Raw genomic sequence first — 14,493 nt, forward strand, 5'->3', positions numbered from 1 at the left:
ATAAATACTGATGTAGAAAATTGGACACGGTGAAATGAATAATCATTATTTGCGTGGAGGGGGAAACTTATAAAATATATACAATAAATAATATTTAGATAATATATTACAATATATACTAATAATACTATACTACTGTTAACATACTACTAGACTAATAATATATCGTTAAATAATATATAAATAATAATAGAGAATAATATTTTTTTTGGAATAATATCTGGTCAGAGTAAATTTTCCGCCTCCAAAATTTGTCGCCCAGGGCTTATGGCCCATGCGTAAATACGACAGCCATTTCACCAATGATTTTTTACTCATTTATTTACATTTATCCTCGTCTCTTTTAGCCTACATTCACCTTACATTTCATTTTATTTTAATTCCCATGGAAGTTTTATTGCAATTTAATTCAGAAGAAAATCGTATAAAATAACAGCAAATAAATTATACTTCCCTTTATATGTTATTGTCGTTATCATCATCTGCCAATTCTTCGAATCCATAGTCTCGCTCTTCACTTTCACTACCATCTTCCTCGTCCGTTGTTGAATCGCCGTCCGTTGTTATAACAAATTTTGCTTGTTCGTCACTGTCAAAAACACACTGCAGAGCACGATAGCTGTCCTCAATACCTTCTACATGCGTAATATAGTTTCTCCATTTTTCCGGCGTTATGTTCTGAACTGATTCCTTTATTATGTTTATGAGAGCACTGACGGAATGCCCTGTTAAGTTCCTGGCCGCCACTCGCCGTTTTAACTCTGACCACACTTGTTCGATGGGATTCAATACACAATGATAAGGTGGCAAACGTAGCACAACGTGTCCGTATGCAAGAGCAAGTTCATCAATCACGTACCTCTTCTCTTGAAAACCGACATATTTGTTTACAATTTCTACGAGTACTGGTTTAATTGGAATGGGATTAGGTACAGGTATACAATGTTGATTCATATACCTGATAATGTCTTCCTTCCGCCAAGAAGAGTTTGGCTTCGGATTACTAACACGGGAATGCACTGACGCGTTATCACAAATAATCACTGATGGTTCTTCCAGTCGTTTTAACACGGAATTCTCAAACCATTCTTCAAAGATGGCTGCAGTCACTGTACCGTGGTAGTCCGCAGGAGCATTTTCCATCTTCTTGTGTGTTACGAAAAGTGCGTCCTCAACAAACCCATTACGGCCCCCACAATGAATTATTACTATTCGTTCTCCCTTTTTATCTGACACTGCTACCGAACAATTCTCCGAGTCGTCAGTCCAGTTCTTCATTTTACACGTATTGGTATCGAACCATGTTTCGTCTAAATAAACGTCTCGAAACCCTTCACTACGATACTTTTTTACTTCTTCAATATAACGATATCGCCAAGAAATAATTTCTGGTGATTCCATCCTGCGTGGTTTCCTGTCTGCTCTCCGATACCTAAATCCCATACTTTCTAACAATGTATATAATGTCCGAGCACAATAAGGAAATTCGTAATCGGTGTTGGCGGTTTTCCTGCGCATTGCTTCGCACAATGACTTTACTGACGGTGAAATCCCTTCCTTGTAAAATTCATAAACTGTCCTACGCAGCAAATCCCGGGAAAAGTCATCGATTTTAGAAAACGCAAATTTTGTCTTGTGAACTTTCTTTTTAGTTGGGGTACGGTACGTAGCAGCATCCAAACGTGCAATTTTCTTAATTGTCGAAACACTAACTCCTGTAGCTTGCGACGTTAGTTCATTAATATTCTTGCTCGGTATAGAACCCCCATCGTGCACGATACCGCTAAAAAATGTACGAACACTTTGAATAATTTTCACACTCTGTCTGCTTACTTTTGCTCCTTTTCCAATGACATTAACTTTTCTCTTCGACGGTGTTCTATGTACACTAGGACCGGGAAGAGGATCTTCTTGGACTTCCCGAGTCATTGCTTGTCCTTGTTCCCAAGGTCTAAAATAGTCCGACATCTTTGTTCACTTGCAACACACGAACAAGAGTAAAAATGAATTTAACTTAATTTATACACACTTAAATAGATACATATACGCACAAATGTACACCACAGTTAAGTACACATGTACACACACATAAATGCTTGAAAGAAATGCACAAGTGCTTTAAACACTTTAAAAAAATTTTCGTATTTATCAGAGAGCTTTTTGAACTTAGCTGTGATATAAGAGAAAGCTAAATGCCCTCTGAAGGGGTGCAGAAGAACAGTAAATTCAGGTCCGTGCAGAGAAGGGTCGTCCTTCGAACGAAACAAGTTCGTGGTGTCCTGCGGTGCATTGTTCTCTAATTTGACACTTCACTTCGTCTGTTTCTCATATATCACATATGTTCACGTGTTCGGGCTTTACAAGAGTCTAAAGTCTTACGCAAGGTTTTTTTTTTCTACTTTTCGTTTAGCATTAAAACCTGGGGTTTCAACAATTCATATTTTTCAAGTATGTTTTTACATAATCGCTTTATGTTCATTTATAGAAGCAAGTTTCTAGTATTCGACATGGTGTGATGCTTGTAGTATTGCCTAAGAGAAAAGATTTTGTGCTGTCTTGTTTCGAATAGTATATTTGATTCTACTCGAAGAGTTCTGTTTCGTAATGTATCTCGTCACGAAAATTTTGTTCCATCTCATCTCGCGTATGTGTCTTTTTGTTCGATAAATTTACCATATTATTATTACCGGTTATATTAAAATTGGTGTACTAAATATTTAAGAATTACCAATCCTCTGTTGATGGTGTGATTGAACTCGGTGAAAAGTAAGAAAATAAATGCGTCTCTCAATATAAGAAATGTGTGTCACAACAGCAGCTGTGAGCTTTCTCGTCGGTACTTAAATAGCGTACACACCTCCGGTGTGGGATTCCTGGCGGGAGCTCATCTGCGTATTCCACACTAAGCTGTACATTCACGTTTCATATAGTCTTTCTGCTGAAAGTGCTATTCTCAAATTTAACTAATTAACAATTTCTGCAAAATTTTCTAATTTTCATGAAATATGTTTTATGTATGAGTCTGTGCTTGTATGTTGCATTTGAAATTTAAGAACTATTCATATCGCTTGGAATTGAGATCAGTCAAGGATTAGGGTTAAATTTACTCTATATTTTTTTAAAGCATACTCTCGCTTACTTTTTCTCTTCTTCTTCTTGTCATACCCTCTGTTGTATTCATTATAATACAACTTCTCCAGAACGCACTTAACATTCTTCTTCTTCTTCTCTTCCCTATATTTGCCAGCACTGACTCGAACGGCTGGATGGAATTATCTTCGTTTTACTCTTTCATTTTCAGACTAGCTTTCCGTCAACCATGGCTTGAACACAGCACTAGGCATCTTTCATATCTTTATCGAATAAGGAAGAGAAAGAAGAAAATTTAATACTATAGTAACGTTCTTCTGGTGTCACAAAGAAAATCAGTTAAAGAAAATTAATTAGGACGACCTATGCTCTGGTGTAGAATTTTATAAAAATAATCGATGTAATACGCGTATAATGTAATTATGTAATAAAATACAAAATACAATTAAAATACATTATCCATAAATTTCTGATCTCATGTTGCCCAGTGGCTTAGGGAAGGGGGGCATATGGGCCGCCCCCCCAAAGAGGTCCGGCAATGTACTTTGGTACTTTGATGTTTGTAATTTTTTATATATATATTTTAAGTTTATATATTTTTTGTTTGTAATTCCTCTATATGTACCTATAACAGCACTGCCCCCCCCCCCCAGACACATCCTGGCTACTTTATTGATGTTGCCTTATCTATTATGTTAATGAGAAAGTTAGATACTTCTACATCATACATTTCAGATATTATTTGATTAGAATTCAAGAGTATTTTGTATAAATTAAAATCCCATCCTTCTTTCTCAATAGATGTATTCATGTTTATAACTTTAAAAGAATGCACACTCCAAAGTAGGGAAGGGAAAAATAAACACACATTAGATATAATTGAAAGACACTATTCGTAAATTTTTGATATCTTGTTGCCTTATCTATTATGTAAATGAGAAAGTTACTTCTTCATCATGCATTTCAGATATTATTATTCGACTAGAATTGAAGATACTTTTATATAGATTAAAATCTTCCTCGTGCTTTTTTTCAATAGATGCATGTTTATCTTTTAAAAAATGCCAAAATGTATTTCTTGCCTTCTTTGTTTATTTCATTCTTTCTATATAGAGAACAGGGAGATGAACTAACATTGACCAACTGACCTGCACATATGGGTCGCTCCTTCTTAACGGAAGAAGAAAGATATTCTGTTGAAGTGTCAAATAACAGAGCAACACGAAGGACTCGCAGCTTTCCAGGCTACTTTTTTCTTCGCCAAAACATTTAAAACATTCCATTCCCTACTCAAGTAACGGAGATCAGCTTTTACTCACCCCCTCCTATTTTAGCTAAGAGCTGTCATGGAGTTCGAATTTGTTGGCAACATCGGATTTCAGAAAAAATATCGGTTTCACTACCATGTAATGGGCGGAGAAGGGTAATAGGTCAATTTTCTGGACCTCACCCTAAGGCCGTCATGAAATTTCCAATAGTATAACTTCCTATTTCTTCCCATCATCATCTTCCGTCATTCCAAGCGTAAAGAAGGGGATAACGAGAAACCAAAGTGGCTTTGCTGTGGCTGGAGTATAAACCGGCAACTAAGGGTGGATATCTGTAAACATCAATATCGCCAAGTCCTATACGAACGATACCTATAAACCAAAACAACATTTAAAGTTACATTTCGCGACTAAGAAGGGTGTCTTGTCTAGTGAAATTGAGTAGTGTTCAATTTGTCTGAAATAATTACTTTACACAAGACGAATCTTAAAATATCTTTTACGAAAGGTATTTCCCTTCATTCTCTCAATATATTAAGATTGATATAATACATCATTGATATATTATGATTTTAATTCTAACGAAAACATTATTACATATTTATGTTCGGCTGTGGTAAAAAGAAGAAAGGAAAAAAAAAAAGGTTAGTGTTGATTGCGAGACAAGACATAACTTTCGTAATGTGATAGGCGGCCTGATAGTTGTTCCAACACAGATATATACACTTTTCGAGACAAGGCAGCGCTTTAACAGTTTTCGAACAGCTAAAGTACCAAATTTTGTCTTGTGAGCAACTAATATGTGAACTTTCTAGAGTTCGCTCATGAGATGACAAGAGAGATAGTTCTTCCGATAGAAACAGGTTCACTTTCCAAAACGAGACATCTTTTTTTTCGAGACGAGGCAGCCTAAACCCTTGTTTCTTAGTGAAACTTATATATAGACAACTCGCAAGAACAAGAAAGCTCTCCGTGGGTGGTTTCGGCAATGTCCGAACACTCGTATCACCTTACTAGTGACATTGTAAGTAAATGTGTATCCACCAACGTTGCCATAGTTTTGGGTCTCTGTTATACTCTGATTTATGACTTACACATGTGGGTTTAAGAGGTCACTTTCCTCTCTTTCTTTTTCCCCCTCGCCGTGGGTTTGGGATTCCGCTTTGCTCTTTTTCCCCCCTCGCCAACGAAAGGTACATGCTCTGTTTTGTGTTAATGCTAGTAAAAAAAAAAAAAAAATTAAGTACACGACCAAATCAATATTTTAATATTTCAGAGTATACCATGTGTAATATTCACTATTTAATGCAAATGTCATAATTTATTCTTAAAAGTGTGTATTAAAATACAAAATATACACCACTTTCAACTATTAAGAAGAATGAATTCTGTTATTATTTATTTTGCTTATTTCAACTTTGTTTCGATAAAATTAAGAATATTAATTAAATAGTGAGTAAAATATTTGCTTTTAAATGAGTAAAACAAGAAACGGATTTTTGCAATCGATTTAGTGTTTCAAGAATACGTTTTAATCTCCTTCTTGAATTCGCATAGTTTGAAAGTTTTATTAACAGTAAAACGATACTCGTTATGTCATCAAAATGTATATGCTAAAGTGAAGGAATAGGGTTTAAAATGTATGTCAAGAATAGGATATTTCGCGACATGTTATCGAGATGAAACAGTATATAAACTCAGTATTAAAAGTAAGTGAACATTTGCTCCAGCATTTTGTGAAATTCCACTTTAAGAGGAAAAATTCTATAATTATTTTCTCAATATGTAATAAGATACAGGCCACTCCACTAAATTTTCTCACTCCAATTTCTTAAAGTATATCATATTATGCTGCAGTTATTGCTTAAACATGAAATACGAGCGAAATGTTTTGAGGAAATTTCATTCGAGGAAAATTACCTACATGAACTTTTTTATAAGAAGTGACAAATGGAACCCTCGTATATCAGGGTTATTAATACAATATTTATTTATGAGGTGTCAACAAAATGATTTACGCAACATTACAGAATTATTAATGATATATAAACAAAATCGATTGAGTTGCTTTTGAGAATATTATCCAATAATAAACTCACTCCTATTAAGAAGCTACCCCTTGCGGATTTATTCGGGAGAAATTACTTAACCCTATTATAGGGTTATTAATCAAATTATTATATATCGCCTTTTTCGCATTTGAAATAATCGTCCGAAAAAAAACTCACTCCAAAAGTGAACTACCCCTTGCCGATTTTTCAGGATAAATGAGTTATCCCATATTATCATAATGTTATGAATCATGTATGTATGAAACATGAAAAAATCGTTAGAGGCGTTTCCGAGAAAATCACAAATTTTTATTTTCATGTTCAGTAAACTACTCGTAGTTTTGGCAGTAGTAAAAAAATCGAAAAAAAAACCGTTAGAGAATCTTATAGAAACCTTAAATTTAAAATTACGTCTCGATACGTTGAACCGTAGTTATGCCTTCTAGGCGACCAAACATACTTTCATTGGGACGAACAAACGTCCAGAACTCCGTTTTGAGGCATGTAGAGGCGATCCAACTTACAAATTCTTTTAAATCTCGATTTTTCCATTATATTGCTATACTTTCTTATCTCCTATCGTTGCTCGAAAGTAAAAATAAAATTTTTGGAAAGAAGACCATGGAGACTGTCTTGTCTCATCATCACTAGAAAACTGCTGAACCATTAAAAAAAAATTGAAACCGCGCTTGGCTGGAGCTGGATTATTCATATCCCTTTCATTATAATGAATATCCTAAGAGGTATTTTTCTCCACATTCAAACTCATCTGTTATTTATCCCATCATCATGAGAAAAACTGATAGACTCTTTCAAATGGATTTTGCAATGTAGGTAGCAGTTGACTCGAGTCGGGTTTCTTTCATGTCACTTTCATTAAAGGTATATTCTAGGGGGAAAGGGTTAAAAAATAGAATATATTGAAAGCTGCTAAACCCTTCAAAATCAAGTTTTGAAAATAGTACTGGGTCACCTAAGCTTTTATAATTTAATTTAGATTCAAATACCTGTTCTAAATGCGAAAAGATGGTTCAAATATGATACACATTTCAAATATTCTACATAAATCTACTCTTTCCGTGAACGCCGGTTCTTGAGCCACTTAATAAATAATTTTATGATTAGAGGTAATAAAAATAATAATTTACAAATGTTACAGATCACCAAGGACTAACAAGGACAAGTTGTGTGATGTGTGGTCAACACATTGTTTTAAGCCTAGGATTGTTGTTTCTTAACTCAAGTAAATTTTCAATTGTCTAAAAATGTAGGTTTAAAACTGTGAAAACTATGTGCGCTTGATCGGAAATCGATCCGAAACAAAGTATATTAAAAATAACTATAATAGTAAAACTACATTTCCTGGTACTAAAAATCACATCACAACCGGAAGTTCAAAGAACTATGCAACGAGAAATCTTGACTGAAAATTCTCCACGATTCGTCCCATTGAACGAATAGTGACACGGTATCTTTTACTTATTCCTTGTCAGAATCTTTCCAAAATTTTCTTCTCATTTCTCATTGTTAATGTCAAAATGCATTCCAACTATTCCTAGAACTTCATTAAATAAACACCCCGTAGCACTAATAATAATAATAATAATAATAATAATAATAATAATAATAATAATAATAATAATAATATAGAACATTGTCCCGTTAATAACTAATCATCCTCGATCCTGGACACACTCGATCTATACCAAAGGTCTCCATACAATGATATCACAAGTATCATACATATTGTAGGATTTGGTAATACTGGCTTTCTAGCACTCGCGAACAGTTTTTCGACCGGGGATTCGAAGAGAAGATCAATGAAACCTCGTCCAATAGCGTTATAGGAGAGGTGAATATAGATGGAATAGAGTGCAAGCACGAAAAATCAGAAATAGAAAAATATGTATGGGCACTGCCCCGCAAATCTCGCAGCACCCGGTCCTGGACACAGACCTCAATCTAGTTTCCAGGTCCCCATGCAATTATTCTACAAGGAACATGCAGTGGTGTGAGATTGTTAGTTCCCGGCTTCTAGCACTCGCGAGAGGCTATCTACCAGGGTTATGGAAGAAAAAAGAGGAAGAAACGGCGCCTAATAGCATTAGTAATTTCGGAAGGGTGTAGATGGATAGAACTCAGCAAGCTGAGAAAACCATCACACGTCTAGATTCAAACATCTGGAAAAACTGCGATGCCCAGCTGAAGGCTGAACAACGAAGGGCAGAAAGCCAGATGCCCTACTGCTGGTCATGAGGTGAATTCAATATGATCGAATAGGATTTTAGTGTTTTGAATCATGCTATGAATTAACTGCAGGATTCACTGTAATGAGGTTATTGAGTATTGGGTTGGCGTGATAAAAAGCATGCAGTTAGTAGGGATCTACCATGCCATGCCTTAAAATTATCTTTAGATATTCAAATTTTAAAAATATTTTTGTCTTTTAATTTTTTGTGCAAGTACCTTAGTATGCATTTTATTTTGTCTTTTTAATTTTACTTCTAATTTTGTTGATTTTGAGTTTAGCATCCCTTTCAGCAGTGGGGCGATATGGGACGTGGACCCACAGCTTAATGCAGTATCCGAAACACACGAGCTCCAGCCGGGAAACGAACCCGGTTCTCCCACGTCAAAGGTGCGCGCGCCAACTGCTCAGTCACGAGGGAGCTCACTTCTAATTTTGTGATGAAGATGGTAATAAGGTGTTTAATGATGGATGAATATGAGATGTTGATAATTTTGTATTTTACACTTCCTTTCCCATATAAGCTTGGCTTCTTCTTCATCCTTTGCTCTGGACCTGGAACGAGATTTCTCTAGACTTAATAAGTTCAACTTTGTGAATAAATAAATAAAACACTGTACAACGAGTGGTTCTCTAAAATATTCAAATACTTTTATATCACTGAGATAAAGCGTATCTTTTAAATCCTATCTATCCATTTGCTTAAAATTTAGAATATAATTGCAGTTTTTTTTCTAACGCAACTTCTTATATTTACGTACTACGTAAAGTGTACTCAATCACACAGGTCTCACGACTATTCTAACTTTTTTCTTAAAAATCATCTGTTGTACAGTTAGCATTATAGATCTGTTGTACAGTATCTGTTGTACAGTATTTATAACATTTTTGCTTCCATAAGCCATCCAAAACTTGCTGCTTCCTCAATATCAATAAATACTGATGTAGAAAATTGGACACGGTGAAATGAATAATCATTATTTGCGTGGAGGGGGAAACTTATAAAATATATACAATAAATAATATTTAGATAATATATTACAATATATACTAATAATACTATACTACTGTTAACATACTACTAGACTAATAATATATCGTTAAATAATATATAAATAATAATAGAGAATAATATTTTTTTTGGAATAATATCTGGTCAGAGTAAATTTTCCGCCTCCAAAATTTGTCGCCCAGGGCTTATGGCCCATGCGTAAATACGACAGCCATTTCACCAATGATTTTTTACTCATTTATTTACATTTATCCTCGTCTCTTTTAGCCTACATTCACCTTACATTTCATTTTATTTTAATTCCCATGGAAGTTTTATTGCAATTTAATTCAGAAGAAAATCGTATAAAATAACAGCAAATAAATTATACTTCCCTTTATATGTTATTGTCGTTATCATCATCTGCCAATTCTTCGAATCCATAGTCTCGCTCTTCACTTTCACTACCATCTTCCTCGTCCGTTGTTGAATCGCCGTCCGTTGTTATAACAAATTTTGCTTGTTCGTCACTGTCAAAAACACACTGCAGAGCACGATAGCTGTCCTCAATACCTTCTACATGCGTAATATAGTTTCTCCATTTTTCCGGCGTTATGTTCTGAACTGATTCCTTTATTATGTTTATGAGAGCACTGACGGAATGCCCTGTTAAGTTCCTGGCCGCCACTCGCCGTTTTAACTCTGACCACACTTGTTCGATGGGATTCAATACACAATGATAAGGTGGCAAACGTAGCACAACGTGTCCGTATGCAAGAGCAAGTTCATCAATCACGTACCTCTTCTCTTGAAAACCGACATATTTGTTTACAATTTCTACGAGTACTGGTTTAATTGGAATGGGATTAGGTACAGGTATACAATGTTGATTCATATACCTGATAATGTCTTCCTTCCGCCAAGAAGAGTTTGGCTTCGGATTACTAACACGGGAATGCACTGACGCGTTATCACAAATAATCACTGATGGTTCTTCCAGTCGTTTTAACACGGAATTCTCAAACCATTCTTCAAAGATGGCTGCAGTCACTGTACCGTGGTAGTCCGCAGGAGCATTTTCCATCTTCTTGTGTGTTACGAAAAGTGCGTCCTCAACAAACCCATTACGGCCCCCACAATGAATTATTACTATTCGTTCTCCCTTTTTATCTGACACTGCTACCGAACAATTCTCCGAGTCGTCAGTCCAGTTCTTCATTTTACACGTATTGGTATCGAACCATGTTTCGTCTAAATAAACGTCTCGAAACCCTTCACTACGATACTTTTTTACTTCTTCAATATAACGATATCGCCAAGAAATAATTTCTGGTGATTCCATCCTGCGTGGTTTCCTGTCTGCTCTCCGATACCTAAATCCCATACTTTCTAACAATGTATATAATGTCCGAGCACAATAAGGAAATTCGTAATCGGTGTTGGCGGTTTTCCTGCGCATTGCTTCGCACAATGACTTTACTGACGGTGAAATCCCTTCCTTGTAAAATTCATAAACTGTCCTACGCAGCAAATCCCGGGAAAAGTCATCGATTTTAGAAAACGCAAATTTTGTCTTGTGAACTTTCTTTTTAGTTGGGGTACGGTACGTAGCAGCATCCAAACGTGCAATTTTCTTAATTGTCGAAACACTAACTCCTGTAGCTTGCGACGTTAGTTCATTAATATTCTTGCTCGGTATAGAACCCCCATCGTGCACGATACCGCTAAAAAATGTACGAACACTTTGAATAATTTTCACACTCTGTCTGCTTACTTTTGCTCCTTTTCCAATGACATTAACTTTTCTCTTCGACGGTGTTCTATGTACACTAGGACCGGGAAGAGGATCTTCTTGGACTTCCCGAGTCATTGCTTGTCCTTGTTCCCAAGGTCTAAAATAGTCCGACATCTTTGTTCACTTGCAACACACGAACAAGAGTAAAAATGAATTTAACTTAATTTATACACACTTAAATAGATACATATACGCACAAATGTACACCACAGTTAAGTACACATGTACACACACATAAATGCTTGAAAGAAATGCACAAGTGCTTTAAACACTTTAAAAAAATTTTCGTATTTATCAGAGAGCTTTTTGAACTTAGCTGTGATATAAGAGAAAGCTAAATGCCCTCTGAAGGGGTGCAGAAGAACAGTAAATTCAGGTCCGTGCAGAGAAGGGTCGTCCTTCGAACGAAACAAGTTCGTGGTGTCCTGCGGTGCATTGTTCTCTAATTTGACACTTCACTTCGTCTGTTTCTCATATATCACATATGTTCACGTGTTCGGGCTTTACAAGAGTCTAAAGTCTTACGCAAGGTTTTTTTTTTCTACTTTTCGTTTAGCATTAAAACCTGGGGTTTCAACAATTCATATTTTTCAAGTATGTTTTTACATAATCGCTTTATGTTCATTTATAGAAGCAAGTTTCTAGTATTCGACATGGTGTGATGCTTGTAGTATTGCCTAAGAGAAAAGATTTTGTGCTGTCTTGTTTCGAATAGTATATTTGATTCTACTCGAAGAGTTCTGTTTCGTAATGTATCTCGTCACGAAAATTTTGTTCCATCTCATCTCGCGTATGTGTCTTTTTGTTCGATAAATTTACCATATTATTATTACCGGTTATATTAAAATTGGTGTACTAAATATTTAAGAATTACCAATCCTCTGTTGATGGTGTGATTGAACTCGGTGAAAAGTAAGAAAATAAATGCGTCTCTCAATATAAGAAATGTGTGTCACAACAGCAGCTGTGAGCTTTCTCGTCGGTACTTAAATAGCGTACACACCTCCGGTGTGGGATTCCTGGCGGGAGCTCATCTGCGTATTCCACACTAAGCTGTACATTCACGTTTCATATAGTCTTTCTGCTGAAAGTGCTATTCTCAAATTTAACTAATTAACAATTTCTGCAAAATTTTCTAATTTTCATGAAATATGTTTTATGTATGAGTCTGTGCTTGTATGTTGCATTTGAAATTTAAGAACTATTCATATCGCTTGGAATTGAGATCAGTCAAGGATTAGGGTTAAATTTACTCTATATTTTTTTAAAGCATACTCTCGCTTACTTTTTCTCTTCTTCTTCTTGTCATACCCTCTGTTGTATTCATTATAATACAACTTCTCCAGAACGCACTTAACATTCTTCTTCTTCTTCTCTTCCCTATATTTGCCAGCACTGACTCGAACGGCTGGATGGAATTATCTTCGTTTTACTCTTTCATTTTCAGACTAGCTTTCCGTCAACCATGGCTTGAACACAGCACTAGGCATCTTTCATATCTTTATCGAATAAGGAAGAGAAAGAAGAAAATTTAATACTATAGTAACGTTCTTCTGGTGTCACAAAGAAAATCAGTTAAAGAAAATTAATTAGGACGACCTATGCTCTGGTGTAGAATTTTATAAAAATAATCGATGTAATACGCGTATAATGTAATTATGTAATAAAATACAAAATACAATTAAAATACATTATCCATAAATTTCTGATCTCATGTTGCCCAGTGGCTTAGGGAAGGGGGGCATATGGGCCGCCCCCCCAAAGAGGTCCGGCAATGTACTTTGGTACTTTGATGTTTGTAATTTTTTATATATATATTTTAAGTTTATATATTTTTTGTTTGTAATTCCTCTATATGTACCTATAACAGCACTGCCCCCCCCTCCCCAGACACATCCTGGCTACTTTATTGATGTTGCCTTATCTATTATGTTAATGAGAAAGTTAGATACTTCTACATCATACATTTCAGATATTATTTGATTAGAATTCAAGAGTATTTTGTATAAATTAAAATCCCATCCTTCTTTCTCAATAGATGTATTCATGTTTATAACTTTAAAAGAATGCACACTCCAAAGTAGGGAAGGGAAAAATAAACACACATTAGATATAATTGAAAGACACTATTCGTAAATTTTTGATATCTTGTTGCCTTATCTATTATGTAAATGAGAAAGTTACTTCTTCATCATGCATTTCAGATATTATTATTCGACTAGAATTGAAGATACTTTTATATAGATTAAAATCTTCCTCGTGCTTTTTTTCAATAGATGCATGTTTATCTTTTAAAAAATGCCAAAATGTATTTCTTGCCTTCTTTGTTTATTTCATTCTTTCTATATAGAGAACAGGGAGATGAACTAACATTGACCAACTGACCTGCACATATGGGTCGCTCCTTCTTAACGGAAGAAGAAAGATATTCTGTTGAAGTGTCAAATAACAGAGCAACACGAAGGACTCGCAGCTTTCCAGGCTACTTTTTTCTTCGCCAAAACATTTAAAACATTCCATTCCCTACTCAAGTAACGGAGATCAGCTTTTACTCACCCCCTCCTATTTTAGCTAAGAGCTGTCATGGAGTTCGAATTTGTTGGCAACATCGGATTTCAGAAAAAATATCGGTTTCACTACCATGTAATGGGCGGAGAAGGGTAATAGGTCAATTTTCTGGACCTCACCCTAAGGCCGTCATGAAATTTCCAATAGTATACTTTAATTTTTATACTATTAATAATATAATACTGGGTGCATTAACATTGCCCACAAACCTCAAGAAAATTCTCGCCTCATCTCGAACAAAAAAGCTATTTCTCGTCTCATCTAAAGCTCCAAAAGATATTCCTCATTTCATCTCGAACTCCAAAAAGTGTTTCTCGTCTCATTTTGAACTCAAAAAGATATTTCGCGACTCATTTCGAACTCAAAAAAGGTATTTCTCGTCTCATTTGAAACTCAAAAATGTATTTATCGTCTCATTTCGAAGTCAGAAAGATGTTTCTCATCTCATTTTGAACTCAAACAAGTATTTTTCATCTCATTTT

At 35.2% G+C, this 14,493-nt stretch overlaps 2 protein-coding genes across 2 annotated transcripts; both read right to left on the reverse strand.

The window, feature by feature from the left end:
- Positions 1–456: 456 nt before the first annotated feature.
- LOC145678222 (uncharacterized) lies at positions 457–1,968 on the reverse strand. The gene has a single exon (XM_081748270.1). It carries the CDS (start codon positions 1,966–1,968, stop codon positions 457–459), a length of 1,512 nt encoding a protein of 503 aa, XP_081604396.1.
- Positions 1,969–10,045: 8,077 nt separating this feature from the next.
- Positions 10,046–11,557, reverse strand: LOC145678223 (uncharacterized). The gene has a single exon (XM_081748272.1). The coding sequence runs from the start codon at positions 11,555–11,557 to the stop codon at positions 10,046–10,048; it is 1,512 nt and encodes a 503-aa protein (XP_081604398.1).
- Positions 11,558–14,493: the final 2,936 nt, after the last annotated feature.

This window comes from Thermobia domestica, unplaced genomic scaffold (assembly GCF_964235325.1).
Source record: "Thermobia domestica unplaced genomic scaffold, izTheDome1.hap1.1 HAP1_SCAFFOLD_2117, whole genome shotgun sequence".
Lineage (NCBI taxonomy): Eukaryota > Metazoa > Arthropoda > Insecta > Zygentoma > Lepismatidae > Thermobia > Thermobia domestica.